The sequence below is a fragment of the Halictus rubicundus genome, chromosome 3, assembly GCF_050948215.1.
Source record: "Halictus rubicundus isolate RS-2024b chromosome 3, iyHalRubi1_principal, whole genome shotgun sequence".
NCBI lineage: Eukaryota > Metazoa > Arthropoda > Insecta > Hymenoptera > Halictidae > Halictus > Halictus rubicundus.
Window position 1 is genome coordinate 3068174 of NC_135151.1, and position 15046 is coordinate 3083219.

The 15046-nt window shown below is 38.1% G+C and overlaps 2 protein-coding genes across 3 annotated transcripts in view; both read right to left on the minus strand.

Annotated features, from left to right (window-relative positions):
• LOC143352205 (uncharacterized) overlaps positions 1-15046 on the minus strand; it is a 42287-nt gene that overhangs the window by 459 nt on the left and 26782 nt on the right. The window contains exons 3-11 of the mRNA XM_076784532.1: positions 13988-14324; positions 11425-11640; positions 11113-11226; positions 10567-10722; positions 4373-4728; positions 3914-4250; positions 901-1116; positions 595-708; positions 73-228 (exon numbers count right to left, since the gene is read on the minus strand). Of these exons, the coding sequence (XP_076640647.1) occupies positions 73-228; positions 595-708; positions 901-1116; positions 3914-4250; positions 4373-4728; positions 10567-10722; positions 11113-11226; positions 11425-11640; positions 13988-14324 (2002 nt within the window). The remainder of the gene's footprint in view (positions 1-72; positions 229-594; positions 709-900; positions 1117-3913; positions 4251-4372; positions 4729-10566; positions 10723-11112; positions 11227-11424; positions 11641-13987; positions 14325-15046) is intronic.
• LOC143352391 (odorant receptor 10-like) lies at positions 5314-9564 on the minus strand. 2 transcript variants are annotated; one of them, XM_076784838.1, is made up of 6 exons: positions 9131-9564; positions 7904-8240; positions 6667-6882; positions 6355-6468; positions 5809-5964; positions 5314-5476 (listed from the first exon to the last, which is right to left on the minus strand). In XM_076784838.1, exons 1-6 carry the CDS (start codon positions 9382-9384, stop codon positions 5426-5428), a joined length of 1128 nt encoding a protein of 375 aa, XP_076640953.1. In that variant the 5' UTR covers positions 9385-9564; the 3' UTR covers positions 5314-5425. The 2 variants fall into 2 exon arrangements, with proteins under 2 accessions (XP_076640953.1, XP_076640954.1); XM_076784839.1 differs by lacking the exon at positions 6667-6882 and having other exon boundaries at positions 5318-5476; positions 9131-9556.

Here is a 15046-nt window from a genome sequence, read left to right on the forward strand (position 1 = left end):
GAAGTCTAATGGTATGACGACTTTTTGCAATGAACGATCCGTGAGACTATAAATAAAGTAGAAGAACCTTACGCTGGCGAAGCTTTGCAAACTGAGAGATGAAAACTTTCCGCAAGTTAGCGGCAATCCCACCTGAGATTTTAGAATTAAAAGTACTAAACGTCGACCGGTAGTTGGCTGCAGGTTGTACCAAGGCGTTTCGTATATTGCATCGACGATCATCTTGCTCTGAAAAGTAAATGAAAATTTGAATATTCGATAAAAAAAGTTTCTTTCAACGATAAAGCATTCCTGCAGACTTATGTTTTCGTTTTCATAATCAATTCACATGATAGAAATGTACGTTCTAGGAATCATTCGGTCTATATTACATTTACATGCATGTTTACAAAGCAGTTTATTTGTTAATGTTGAAGTGCAAACCAATAGTAGATTCAATCAATGATTATGTTTAATTCGAACATACTAGCATTTTCATACAAATTATTACGATAATGTTCTGGACTCTGAGTTGCATCTCTACGTTGTAAAATATCAGTAATGAAACAATATTCCGTTATACTTGCGATTAGACCTTCGAAAAAATTTAATTACCTTAGTATTGAGGTACTCCCCAGCGAAACAGTACACGAATATTTCTATACACATTGCGAAATAGAGAATAAAAGACCTTACAATCACGGGAAGTCCATTTTCAATCCGTACTGCCTGTAACAGGGAATCATGTTCATAATTGTTTGCATAAGACCATATTAAATTCAGACTATATTAAAATTGTGATTATACTTTCATACTTCACCTTCCAATAGTATGAATTTATGGTATGACTTGAATGATGGCCTAATATGTATATCGACACACAACTTTGTGAATAGAAATTACGAAATCAGTATTAATTACAGTTATCAATTGGTATCCTAAACCGCATATAAGTGGAGTGCTCGACAGAAGTTGACAAAAAGCTATATACGAAAACAGTTGTTCAATTCGCTTGGTAAATAGAATAATTTCTTGATGTCTCATCACAGCTAGCCGAAATTGTCCTTCGTCCTCAGTAGATATACTATGCGTTATTATGTAGCACAGTATATCGATCACACATCCTGCGTGAAGTATCTACAAGTAATAATTATGTTTAAAAAAATTTGTGTGACGGTTAGAGTATCAAAAATTCAAAATAAAAATAAATTTTTTTCTTTCCCTTTTCCATGTGCTCAAGAGGCATGGCAAATCTTGTCTCAATTCGTGCAGTAGTTTTTGAAACATTATGTCAACCACATATATAGATACTTTTCTTACGAATAGCTAATTTTAGTACGCTGCACTGCAACCAAGTTTAATTATTTTGTTCCGTCGCGAAATCCTTGGCGGGTCTTCGGTAAATCACGACTTTCACGCGCCGAATTAACTTTACGTGAATACAGGCTTATACAGGGTGTCCAAAAAATATTCCGACTCCTTGAAAGTGACGGTACCTGGGTGCCTCGGCTCTGTTGAAAAGTTACTAACGAAAAACATGGGATGAGTCCGGCTCGGCAGCAGGATCCACTGATCGTAGGGTTGGTGTCGCGTCGCGGTGATGCAGTGAACAAGGGAAGGAGCAGAAATTTATTTAATTAAAACTCGCTTACTCAGCCGTAAATTCACTTGCTGCTTCGAAATGTGTGTCACTGGGTCATTCGGTGACGAACCGCACAGCTGATTTCAGGTATACGGCAATGCCAAAAGCTAAGGGACGTACGGTCAGGTCATCGAACTGTACAGCTGGTGGTAGCTAGTAGGTATACGACAACCTAATGGACGTCCGGTCAGGTCAACGATTCTGACCTTCACTTTCACTTTCTTAACGATAAATTAATAGTATGTTTACTTCGCACAGATGCCGTGAAAGTTTTCCACACTCACGATCACTGTTCAGATTTGCCAACATATAGCTATGTACTAATAACAATTGATATATAAATTGCATTCAGTGGCGGATTTACAGGGGCTGCAACCCAGGGCGGCAAAATCCTAGGGCGGAAAGTTTTTGGAAAAAAGCCAAAGGTATACGTCACAATAGTAAGATAAACAAATAAAAATGTTAACCAATTTATAGCTACAATTAACACGTTTGGATGACGTTGTATGAAATTACAAGAAATCACTTAAAACCTACGGGAAGGTAATGCAGAATGCAAATACCTGACTCCCCCATATCTGAAAATTGGGGTAGTATTAATGATTGCGTGCTTTGTGCTATTGACGAACCTGTAGCGTTTTTACAAAACGTATAAGGGAGCGATCGAGGAGGGAGTTAGCTCCTTCAGGAGAGCTGAGGTGTATGGGTATGCGCCATTGTAATCCGTTACTGCTTGTATTGGAGCATAAATCACAACAATCGCTTAAAGTGATTACCAGACTCCGAATTTCATGCATTTGTAGCAACAATGGGAAAGTACATTTTAGAACAGTAGAGAGATTAGAATAATTTAAAAACAAATCAATTATCTGCCTAGCTCCTGTCCATTAAAATAGCAGCAGCCAACTTTTATATTGCATAACAATTCGCAGTCTAGTGACTAATTTAAATATGATTAAAAAACACACACACACAAATTAACAACCGTGAGCTTCGAATTGAGAAGTCTTCAGAGGTGTTCTCTCTACCGCGGTTCGAACACCACTGATCTAACGCGGGAATTTTCTAAAATAATTAGGGAGGGCATTACGCATGTCGAAAATACACGCTGTAACACGCTTGCGAAAACGACGGGGTGGGCTGACGAAAAACAGGACACAAGAGGGACCGCTGTAAGACTAGAATTTATGGCCATCACATGTCTCAGGTCACCTACAGATTGGTACGCAGAGTCGATAGGTAACTGTTCGGAAACAATCGTCTATCCTTCTTCCGAAACAGAGCTGCTCAACCTGCATATTAGCGGGCAAGGGCGCCCGCCGATGAGCAATTATCTCAGCGGAGTGGGGGTAGGCCGTAGCACAGCCGTAGCAGGCCACGTAACTGTGACAATGCGTGTGACAAATAAATGCAGATCTGCCCTCAGGGGTATGGCTTCGTGCCCGCCGTTCTGTGTATACCCAGGGCAAGAATATCACTGCCCGTACGGGCAGACCCTGAGCAGCTTTTTTTAGAAAATTTCTAAACCCTTTGCCGTACCTTAACTCGGATGAATTCGTGTCCAAGTGGTGTTATTTATGTTTGACATGATATTACAACTACGAGCCTGACACGCAATGTTTATGTTTGGCCCAAACTTCTCATCTCGAGTCAGACTCGCCAAAATACAGCTAGGGGTTCAGGGAGGTATAGGACAAATACACACTTGTCGCGATCGGGTAAATCGATAGGATACTTGATACGAGTAACTGAGTTCTGACCGGCTGGATTGTGAGTACCTAACTTTTGAGCGCCTTTATTATAATTGTACGCATCGCGAGCAAACGTATCGTGAATGATGGTTGCAAATAATTGATCCCCTGCAAGTGGCTGAGCCACGGCTGTCGAACAAGCTGCGACGTTCAAATAAATCATAATAGTGAACCGCGACGCAACGACACAACGAATCGAGAAAATCAGTTGGCTGACGACAATCGGTAGATCCGCGACGATAAAGGGAATCGAAAAAATCGAAAGACTAGCGATAAAGGGAAACGAGATAAATCGCAACAATGGAGTGAATCACGACGGGCAAATGAATCGCGACGATCGAGTGAGACGAGACGATCGGGTGCGACGAGAGGATCGGATGTAGCGAGACCATCGATTGAAACGAAATGATCGGTAGACACGAGATAATCGGAGTCGCGACGAGAGAGTAACTGTTGAAGGTCGGGTAATTCGCGAAAAGAAAATGAATCGTGGCGATCGAGAACGCACAACGTTCGCTTCAGCGCAATTGTTCGTACTTACCGACATCAGAAGAAAAGAACAGAACATGCTGTAGGTGTATCCCGCTAACCCTTGGAAAATAATCTGCGCAGCTAATACGAGCTCGTAAGTTGGCGATTGATTGGTGTCGAACGGCACATCCATATCCATGAGAAGTTGACGAGAATTCGAATCGTTGGATTGTGGAATCACTAGAGTGCCGACTGCGATACAACTGGTAGATAACATGTGAAGCGCCGGTATTGTGCTCGTTAAACGGAACGAAAGATCCGCCGTTTTCGATATCACATTATTCTTGTCGTGCGCCGCATACTTCACGCAATCATCCTCCATCGTGGATAAAATTTCACGTAGCACGCTAAGAAACGAAATGATCAATACCTAGTCTCATAGTATCAAGCCAAACTCGTAACGAGGATTTCAAGCAGAAGCTGTATGGAATACGATACCAAAGCAGACGATAGAATATGTCTCACTTACCCATGATTAACCCAAGCAATAACTAAATAACCGACCAACGCAGTGTACGCCACTGCGAAACTCAAACTATAGATCGTATCAACGAAGCCGTCAGTTTTAATGTGTCTAATCGTGTATTTGTACTGATAAATTTGGCAAAAAAAAACACTTAGCAACCAACAAACTTTTCGTAAACCCGGGAAAGGTGTGCCCGGCCAAAGACCAATGAAATGGAGCCCATATCTGACAGACTGGCTAACTGTGTTTCGAGACATCGTTTCACGCGAAATTAATTTATCCACGATTTTGTTTCTTTTCTTATCTAAATTCCGCCGAACCCCGATACCACAAATTACATTATGAACGACACCTTGCCACTTTCGCGACCATTAAGTACTGCATTCAACTGCGACCGATGGTTCTTCATCAACTTCCTAAGGTAGACTGAAAACATCCTCGAGAACTACGCCAAAAAAAAAGTCTACGTCCTCCGACAGTTTGATGCGAGCACGCATGATCAGCATAAATATTTTAAATAGTGTTGCAGAGATTATAGGTTTCCCCGAGAAGAAGAATAAAGGGAGAGGATTTATTGAAGTTAGGGTCCCTGCTTTCCTGCAGTGGCCAACAATTTCCATGAAAAATGCAGGAGCCGAAGCACGACTGTCTGGATCATGTTAAATTGATTTAGTTAGAAGTCGTGTCGGACGCGAAGAGAAAACTTCTGGAAATGAAATTGATTTTTTCCACGTCCCATATAGCATTATTACGGGTTCAGAATAGCTGAAATATTGGCTTCGTATTTGTTGCAGAGCACAGAGACAGCATTCGACTTTATTCGAAAGGAATGAGTGCCGGCAGGAAAGCAGTTTCAATCATTGGAGGATAGAATGGTAACTAGAACTTTCAAATATATTTTAACTTTTCACTTTGATACATTAACATGTGGTTTTGTACTTTAGTGGCACTCACCTACTTATGTGATATTCTAACGGTGTTATTTAGTACTGCCAATGGCCTGACTATTTCTCAATTACCATATGCTACAGATGGAAAATTTGCGAAGTGTCGCTCTCAGGACATCGCGAAAAGTACAGACATGTAAGACGCCGAAGCTTTCATAATCTGCGAACATGAAAATCAAAATTACTAAAACTATTTTAAAGCTACTAACATTTTGTCTGTATGATAAGTAGACTGCGAAAATTATATATTTAGATAAAAAATGAATTGACGAAATATAAAACAGTATAAAGATTCGAACGCTTTAACGACATCATGATATGATTCGTAATTTATTACAATTATCGAAAAAGAAACCAATTTTTCATTGTGTCCAGTGCCATGCGACTGACTTCGACAATTTTTCTTTTGCACAAAGATCGGAAGTCTAATGGTAGGACGACTATTTGCAATGAACGATCCGTGACACCATCAATAAACTAGAAGAACCTTACGCTTGCGAAGCTTTGCAAACTGAGAGATGAAAACTTTCCTATAGTTAGCGGCAGTCCCATCTGAGATTTTAGAATTAAAAGTACTAAACGTCGACTAGCATATGGCTGCAGGTTGTACCAAGGCGTTTCATATATTGCATCGACAATCATCTTGCTCTGGAAGATAAATGAGAATTTTGATATTCAATAAGAAAGATTATTGCATCGCTAAACTATTCCTGTAGACTTATGTTAAGCAAGGGGAAATATTTCCTTCCAACAGTTTCGTTTTAATAATCACATAAGAAAAATACACATTCTAATAATCACTGGTCTATAACATATTTACATGAATTTTTACAAAATAGTTTGTTCGTTAATATTGAAGTACAAACGAATAATACAATCAATCAATGATTATTCTTAATTCGAACATACTAGCATTTTTATATAATTTTTTAATATAATGTTCTGGACTCTGAATTGCATCTCTATGATGTCAAATATCAACAATAAAACAATATTTAATTATGATTTGCGATTAGATCTTCGAGAAAATTGAATTACCTTAGTATTGAGGTACTCCCCAGCGAAACAATATACGAATATTTCTGAACAAACTGCAAAATAGAGAACAGAACACCTTACAATCACGGGAAGTCCATTTTCAACCTGTACTGCCTGAAACAGGAAATCATGTTCATTCGAAGAATTATTTGCATAAGACTACATTAAATTTAGACTATATTATAATTGTGATTATGCTTTCATACTTCACCTTCCAATAGTATGAATTTATAGTATGACTTGAATGATGGCCTAATATCTATATCGACACATAACTTTGTGCATAGAAATTACGATATCAGTATTAATTACAGTTATCAATTGGTATCCTAAACCGCATATAAGTGGAGTGCTCGACAGAAGTTGACAAAAAGCTATATACGAAAACAGTTGTTCAATTCGCTTGGTAAATAGAATAATTTCTTGATGTCTCATCACTACGAATCGAAAGTGCCCTTCATTCTGAGAGGACATGCTATGCGTTATGATGTAGCATAGTATATCGATGACACATCCTGCGTGAAGTATCTAAAAGTAATAATTATGCTTAAAAAATTTCCTTGACGGTTAGACTATCATTTATACACAATGAGACCTGCGATCTTCAAACATTTATATCTTCGTTATCCTTACGAAAATGTGCTGAAGTTATTTGAAATATCAATTGATGCAGCAGTTTTGGAAATATCATGACAATCATATATATATATATATATATATATATATACATATACTTTTCTCATCGATAGCTAATTTTAGTACGCTGTACTACAACGTGAAGTCTAATTATTTTGTTCCGTCGCGAAATCCTTGGCGAAGGGTCTTGGGTAAATCGCGACTTTCACGCGCCGAATTAACTTTAATTGAATATTTAGGAATAGTGGACTGTATACGATGAAGGTATGAAAACTGCGTGAACTGGCGGATTATGCATGTAATGTCGAAATTTACTATCGGAGTTGTACACACAGAGTGAATCATGGTGTGGACCTTAGGTGTCGCGCTTATACAGGGTGACCGAAAAATGTTCCGACTCCTTGAAAGAGGTGCTCCTGATGTCATTTGAAGTGACATTTTCCTTTGCAAAAATATCCACCTCCAATATGTGCAGGGGAAGAAAATCGCCGCCCGTACGGCAGATGCTACACGGATCTGTTTTAGCAAATTTCTTATGGGAGGTATAGGATAATAGTCTTGCAAATACTTTATCCGCTGAAAGTGGCTGACTCCTGGCTGTAGAACAAGCTGCGACGTTCAATTAAGTCACAATAGTCAACTGTGACACAAATATACAACGAATCGAGACAATCTGGTGGCTGGCCACAATCGGTAGGTTGGTGACGAAGAAGGGATTCGAGAAAATCGAGACTTGCGATGAAGAGAAAAATCGCGGCAAACGGATAAATCGCAACAACCAAATGAGTCACGGCCAACAAATGAGACGTGGCGATCGGAAGAAACGCGACAATTGTATAATTCGCGAAAATAGAGTGAGTCGTGGCAATCGAGAACACAGAACGTGCGCCACAGCGCAGTTATTTGCACTTACCATCATCAAAAGAAAAGTACTGAACATGCTGTAGGTATATCCCGCTATCCATTGGAAAATAATCTGCCCAGCTAATACGAGCTCGTAAATTGGCGATTGACTAGTGTCGAACGGCAAATCCATGTCCATGAGAAGTTGCCGATCATTCGAATCGGTGGATTGTGGGATCACGAGAGTACCGACTGCGATACAAGTAATAGATAACGTGTGAAACGCCGGAAGTGTGCACGTTAGACGGAATGAAAGATTCCCCGTTTTAGATATCACATTATTCCTGTCGAGCGTCGCATACTTCGCGCAATCATCCTCCATCGTTGATATGATTTCACGTAGCACGCTAAGAAACGAAATGATCAATACCTAGCTTCATAGTATCACGCCAAGATCGTGACGAGGATATTAACCAGAAGCTGTTAAACACGAACACTACTCGTTTCCTACAAATCAAAATATTTTATCATATTGCGAAATTCGTGCCAGATTTGACTCTTCGTTACACATATGCGAAATACTAGCACAATTACTCAGGTGGGGTTCCACGTACCATACTTCTATAAACCATAATATGAAAATATCAAATTAAAGTTCCTTTGTAGTTTACAAAATACATGGCACGAATACAGTTAGATCTGCAATCTAGTAACAAGATTTTTACGAAACACCATAATGTTTAAAATATTTACTTTCCAGTTAAAGAACTATTGAATTTTCGTAGTTTAAACTTCACTTTAGAATTTCGGGGCGCGTGAACATAAATATCACTCAACTTTTCCCTTATTATAAAAGGGACGCTTCTTTTGAAAAATGTCCCATGAAACAAACTAGAGTGAGGGAATAATTACGACCGTCGGCAAACACAGTTTAAATTCATAAAGAATGAAAACACAAATCTTTAAGTTTCTGTTTGGCGATAGAATGTAAAAATAAATATTATAAAGCATAAATATTTAAGTCTGCGCCTGGCACAAGGAAAAATGTTTGTCCACAAAATATGGCACAACATCTACATGTCTTTTAGGAGACTTGCAGAACCTCACATGTAGAAAGTCACAAAAGTGACTTTTAGTTCAGTTTACTAGAAACTACGTTGCCAGATTATTAGAGTAGAAAAAAGGAATAAAAAGATGAGAAAGTGATGTCAACGAGGGGCCATAAAATTAAATATAATAATATACAACGTGTATAGAATGCGATTCCAAAGCAGACGATAGAATATGTCTCACTTACCCATGATTAATCCAAGCAAAAACTAAATAACAGACCAACGCAGAGTACGCCAGTGTAATACCCAAACTATAGATCGTCTCAACGAAGCCGTCAGTCTTAATGTGTTTAATCGCGTATTTGTACTGACAAATTTGGCAAAAAGCAGCACTCAGCAACCATAAAACTTTTCGTAAACCTGCGAAAGGTGTGTCCGGCCAAATGCCAATGAAATGGAGCCCATATTTAACGGACTGGCTAATTGTGTTTCGAGACATAATTTCGCACGAAATTGATTACTGCACGTCTCTGTCTCTTTACTTTTCTAAATTCCGCCAGACCAGGATATCACAAATTCCATTATAAATGAATATTTGCCACTTTCACGACTACAATTACTGCATTCAACTACGGTCGGTGATTCTTCTTCAAATTCCTACCATAGACTGAGAACTTCCTCGAGAACTATGCCAAAAAAAAAGTCGAAGCCCTCCGACAGTTTGATGCGCGCACGCATGATCTGCATGAATATTCTAAATAGTGCCGCTGTGATTACAGGTTTCCCCGAGAACAGGAAGAGACAGGAGTGGATTTGTTGAAGTTGTGGTCCCTGCTTTCCTGCAGTGGTCAACAATTTCCATGAAAAATGCAGGGGCCCAAGCACAACTGTCAGGATCATGTTAAATTGATTTAGCCAGAAGCCGTGTCGTACGCGAAGACAAAACTTCTGGAAATGAAATTGATTTTTCCCACGTCCCATATAGCATTATTACGCTTCCAGAATAGCTGAAATATTAGTTTCATGTTTGTTGCAGTGCACAGAGACAGCATACGACATTATTCGAAAGAAATGAGTGCCGGCAGGAAAGCAGTTTCAATCATTGGAGGATAGAATGGTAATTACAACTTAGAAATATATTTTAACTTTTCATTTTGATACATTAACATGTGGTTTTGTACTTTAGTGATACTCACCTACTTATGAGATATTTTAAAGGTGTTATTTAGTACTGCTAATGGCCTTACTATTTCTCAATTACCATATCCTACAGATGAAAAACTTGCGAAGTGTCGCTCTCAGGACATCGCGAAAAGTACACCCATGTAAGACGCTGATGCTTTCATAAACTGCGAACATGAAAATCGAAATTACTAAAACTAATTTAAAGCTGCTAACATATTGTGTCTACGATAAGTAGACTGCGAAAATTGTGTATTTAAAACAAAAATGAATTGATGAAATATAAAACAGTAAAAAGATTCGAACGCTTTAACGACATCATGATATGATTCGTAATTTATTACAATTATCGAAAAAGAAACCAATTTTTCATTGTGTCCAGTGCGTTGCGACTGACTTCGACATTTTTTCTTGTGCACAAAGATCGGAAGTGTAATGGTAGGACAACTATTTGGAATGAACGATCCGTGACACCATCAATAAACTAGAAGAACCTTACGCTTGCGAAGCTTTGCAAACTGAGAGCTGAAAACTTTCCTATAGTTAGCGGCAATCCCATCTGAGATTTTAGAATTAAAAGTACTAAACGTCGACTAGCAGATGGCTGCAGGTTGTACCAAGGCGTTTCATATATTGCATCGACAATCATCTTGCTCTGGAAGATAAATGAGAATTTTGATATTCAATAAGAAAGTTTATTGCATCGCTAAACTATTCCTGTAGACTTATGTTAAGCAAGGGGAAATATTTCCTTCCAACAGTTTCGTTTTAATAATCACATAAGAAAAATACGCATTCTAATAATCACTGGTCTATAACATATTTACATGAATTTTTACAAAATAGTTTGTTCGTTAATACTGAAGTACAAAGCAATAGTAGAATCAATCAATGATTGTTCTTAATTCGAACATACTAGCATTTTTATATAATTTTTTAATATAATGTTCTGGACTCTGAATTGCATCTCTATGATGTCAAATATCATCAATAAAACAATATTTAATTATGATTTGCGATTAGATCTTCGAGAAAATTGAATTACCTTAGTATTGAGGTACTCCCCAGCGAAACAATATACGAATATTTCTAAACAAACTGCAACATAGAGAACAGAACACCTTACAATCACGGGTAGACCATTTTCAACCTGTAACGCCTGAAACAGGGAATCATGTTCATTCGAAGAATTATTTGCATAAGACTATATTAAATTCAGACTATATTATAATTGTGATTATGCTTTCATACTTCACCTTCAAATAGTACGAATTTATAGTATGACGTGAATGATGGCGTAATATGTATATCGACGCATAACTTTGTGCATAGAAATTACGATATCAGTATTAATTACAGTTATCAATTGGTATCCTAAACCGCATATAAGTGGAGTGCTCGACAGAAGTTGACAAAAAGCTATATACGAAAACAGTTGTTCAATTCGCTTGGTAAATAGAATAATTTCTTGATGTCTCATCGCAACAAATCGAAAGTACCCTTCGTTCTGAGAGGACATGCTATGCGTTATGATGTAGCAGAGTATATCGATGACACATCCTGCGTGAAGTATCTAAAAGTAATAATTATGACTAAAAAATTTGCTTGACGGTTGGACTATCAGTTATACACAATGACAGCTGCGATCTTCAAACATTTATAACTTCGTTATCCTTATTAAAATTCGTAAACGAATGTTTAATTTGTACACAAATGTTTAAAATACCTTTGCAGATATATTTTTTGAGACATATGCTTTAAGAATATTCAAAAGGAATATCGATTTCTTTTCTTCTCCATGTGCTGAAGTTTTTTGAAATATCAATTGATGCAGCAGTCTTTGAAAAATCATGTCAACCATATACACATATATATATTAGGGGTGCCCATAAGTAATCAATTATTTGCAAAGAATTTGTTTTGCCTTTAGTTCTGTACCGATCGTTGAAGAGGAAACACGTATTCTTTTACAGTTTTCGGTAAAGCAGCCGGTGTTCAAAATATTGTAAGAAGTATAATTTTTCTTTACAACCCTGTAATGAAATGGCGGCGTCCGTACCTTCCAAGGATAATATTCGTGATTGCATACTTTTTCATTTTCAAGCGGGATTTAATGCAACGGTAACAACAAAGAAAAATTGCGATGTTTATAGAGCTGTATTGAAGGTCAACAAGTGTCAACGTTGGTTCAGAAGGTTTGCTGCCGGTGATTATGATCTCTCTGACAGGCCTCGAAGTGGATGACCAGTTGAATTTGATAATGACACCCTAAAATCTCTAGTGGAAGCTGATCCAAAATTAAGTATGCCAGAATTATCCAGAAGCCTTGGGTCCACATGGTCAACTATACTAAGGCACCTACATGAAATGGGAAAGGCATATAGGCAAGGAATATGTTTACCGCATTAATTATCTGAGGCCAACAAGAATATTCGTCTATGAATTTGCACTTCATTGCTATCCAGATTTCGGAGAGATCCATTTCTTAGAAGAATCGTTACCGGAGATGAAAAATGGATTCTTTATGATAACATAAAGCGTTCCAAGCAATGGCTTTCTGCAAATCAAACCGCAATATCAACCCCTAAACCTAGTTTATCACTTAGAAAGGTGTTACTGTGCATTTGGTGGGACTGTCGTTGCAAAATACACTTTGAGCTGTTGAAACCTGGAGAAACAGTCATTGCTGAGTTGTATTGTCAGCAATTACAACGGCTGTATTCAGAACTATTGAAAAAGAGGGCATCTTTAGCCCACAGAAAAGGTGTAATAATGCAAATTGACATTGCCCGGCCCCATACAGCGAAACTCACGCAGAAAAAATCAAAGAATTGTAATGGGCAGTTTTAGCGCACCCCCCATACTCTCCGGATATTGCGCCCTCTGACTATAATCTTTTCAGATCTCTGGAGCATTATTTAAGAAATAAAACATTCACATCTGTAAAAGATGTCAGGAACCTTCAAGAACCGTGCATTTCTATAAGAGGGGGATTGAAAAGTTGCAGGAAAGATGGCAAACTTTCCTTGATAATGATGGAGATTATATAATAAATTAAGAAATAAAAACTTGAATTTACTACAAAGTTTGTGTTAGATTTCAAAATAATTGATTACTTATGGGCCCCCCTAATATATATACTTTTCTTATCAATATCTAATTTTAGTACGCTGTACTGCCACGTGAAGTTTAATTATTTTGTTCCGTCGCGAAATCCTTGACGAAGGGTCTTCAGTAAATCGCGACTTTCACGCACCAAATTAACTTTAATTGAATACATAAGAAGAGTGTACCGTATACGATGAAGTTATGAAAACTGCGTGGACTGCTGGATTAATGTATTAAATGTCGAAATGTAATATCGGAGTTGTACACACAAAGTGAAAAGAAAAATGTTCCGACTCCTTGAAAGAGGTGCTCCTGATGTCATTTGAAGTGACATTTTCCTTTGCAAAAATATCCACCTCCAATACGAGCAAGGGAAGCAAATCGCTGCCCGTACGCGCCGATACTAAACGGCTCTGTTTTAGCAAATTTCTTATGGGAGGTATAGGATAATAGTCTTGCAAATACTTTATCCGCTGCAAGTGACTGACTCCTGGCTGTCGAACAAGCTGCGACGTTCAATTAAGTCACAATAGTCAACTGCGACACAAATATACAACGAATCGAGACAACCTGGTGGCTGGCAACTATCGGTAGGTTGGTGACGAAGAAGGGATTCGAGAAAATCGAAAGACGTGCGATGAAGAGAAAAATCGCGGCAAACGGATAAATCGCAACAACCAAATGAATCACGGCGAACAAATGAGACGTGGCGATCGGAAGAAACGCGACAATTGTATAATTCGCGAAAATAGAATGAGTCGTGGCAATCGAGAACACAGAACGTGCGCCACAGCACAGTTATTTGCACTTACCAGCATCAAAAGAAAAGTACTGAACATGCAGTAGGTATATCCCGCTATCCATTGGAAAATAAGCTGCGCAGCTAATACGAGCTCGTAAATTGGCGATTGATTGGTGTCGAACGGCAAATCCATGTCCATGGGAAGTGGCCGATCATTCGAATCGGTGGATTGTGGGATCACGACAGTACCGACTGCGATACAAGTAATAGATAACATGTGAAACGCCGGAAGTGTGCCCGTTAGACGGAACGAAAGATTCCCCGTTTTCGATATCACATTATTCCTGTCGAGCGTCGCATACTTCGCGCAATCATCCTCCATCGTTGATATGATTTCACGTAGCACGCTAAGAAACGAAATGATCAATAGCTAGCCTCATAGTATCACGCCAAAATCGTGACGAGGATTTCAAGCAGAAGCTGTTAAACACGAATACTACGCGTTTCCTACAAATCAAAATATTTTATCATATTGCGAAATTCGTGCCAGATTTAACTCTTCGTTACACATATGCGAAATACTAGCACAATTACTCAGGTGTGGTTCCACATACCATATTTCTATAAACCTTAATATGAAATTATGAAATTAAAGTTCCTTTGTATTTTACAAAATACATGTCACGAATACAGTAAGATCTGCAATCTAGTAACAAGATTTTTACGAAACACCATAATGTTTAAAATATTTACTTTCCAGTTAAAGAACTATTGAATTTTCGTAGTTTAAACTTCACTTTAGAAATTCGGGACGCGTGAACATAAATATCACTCTACTTTTCCCTTATTATAAAAGGGACGCTTCTTTTGAAAAATGTCCCATGAAACAAACTAGAGTGAGGGAATAATTACGACCGTCGGCAAACACAGTTTAAATTCATAAAGAATGAAAACACAAATCTTTAAGTTTCTGTTTGGCGATAGAATGTAAAAATAAATATTATATAGCATAAATATTTAAGTCTGCGCCTGGCACAAGGAAAAATGTTTGTCCACAAAATATGACACAACATCTCCATGTCTTTTAGAAGACATGTAGAACCTCACATGTAGAAATTCACAAAAGTGA

Coding starts and splice junctions, on each gene's coding strand:
- LOC143352391 (XM_076784838.1), bottom strand. CDS start 9,384: ATGTCTCGAAACACAATTAGCCAGTCCGTTAAATATGGGCTCCATTTC. Junction 6,883..7,903: donor GTACTTTTCTTTTGATGATG/GTAAGTGCAAAT, acceptor TATTACTTTTAG/ATACTTCACGCAGGATGTGT. Junction 5,965..6,354: donor GGGAGTACCTCAATACTAAG/GTAATTCAATTT, acceptor TTTATCTTCCAG/AGCAAGATGATTGTCGATGC.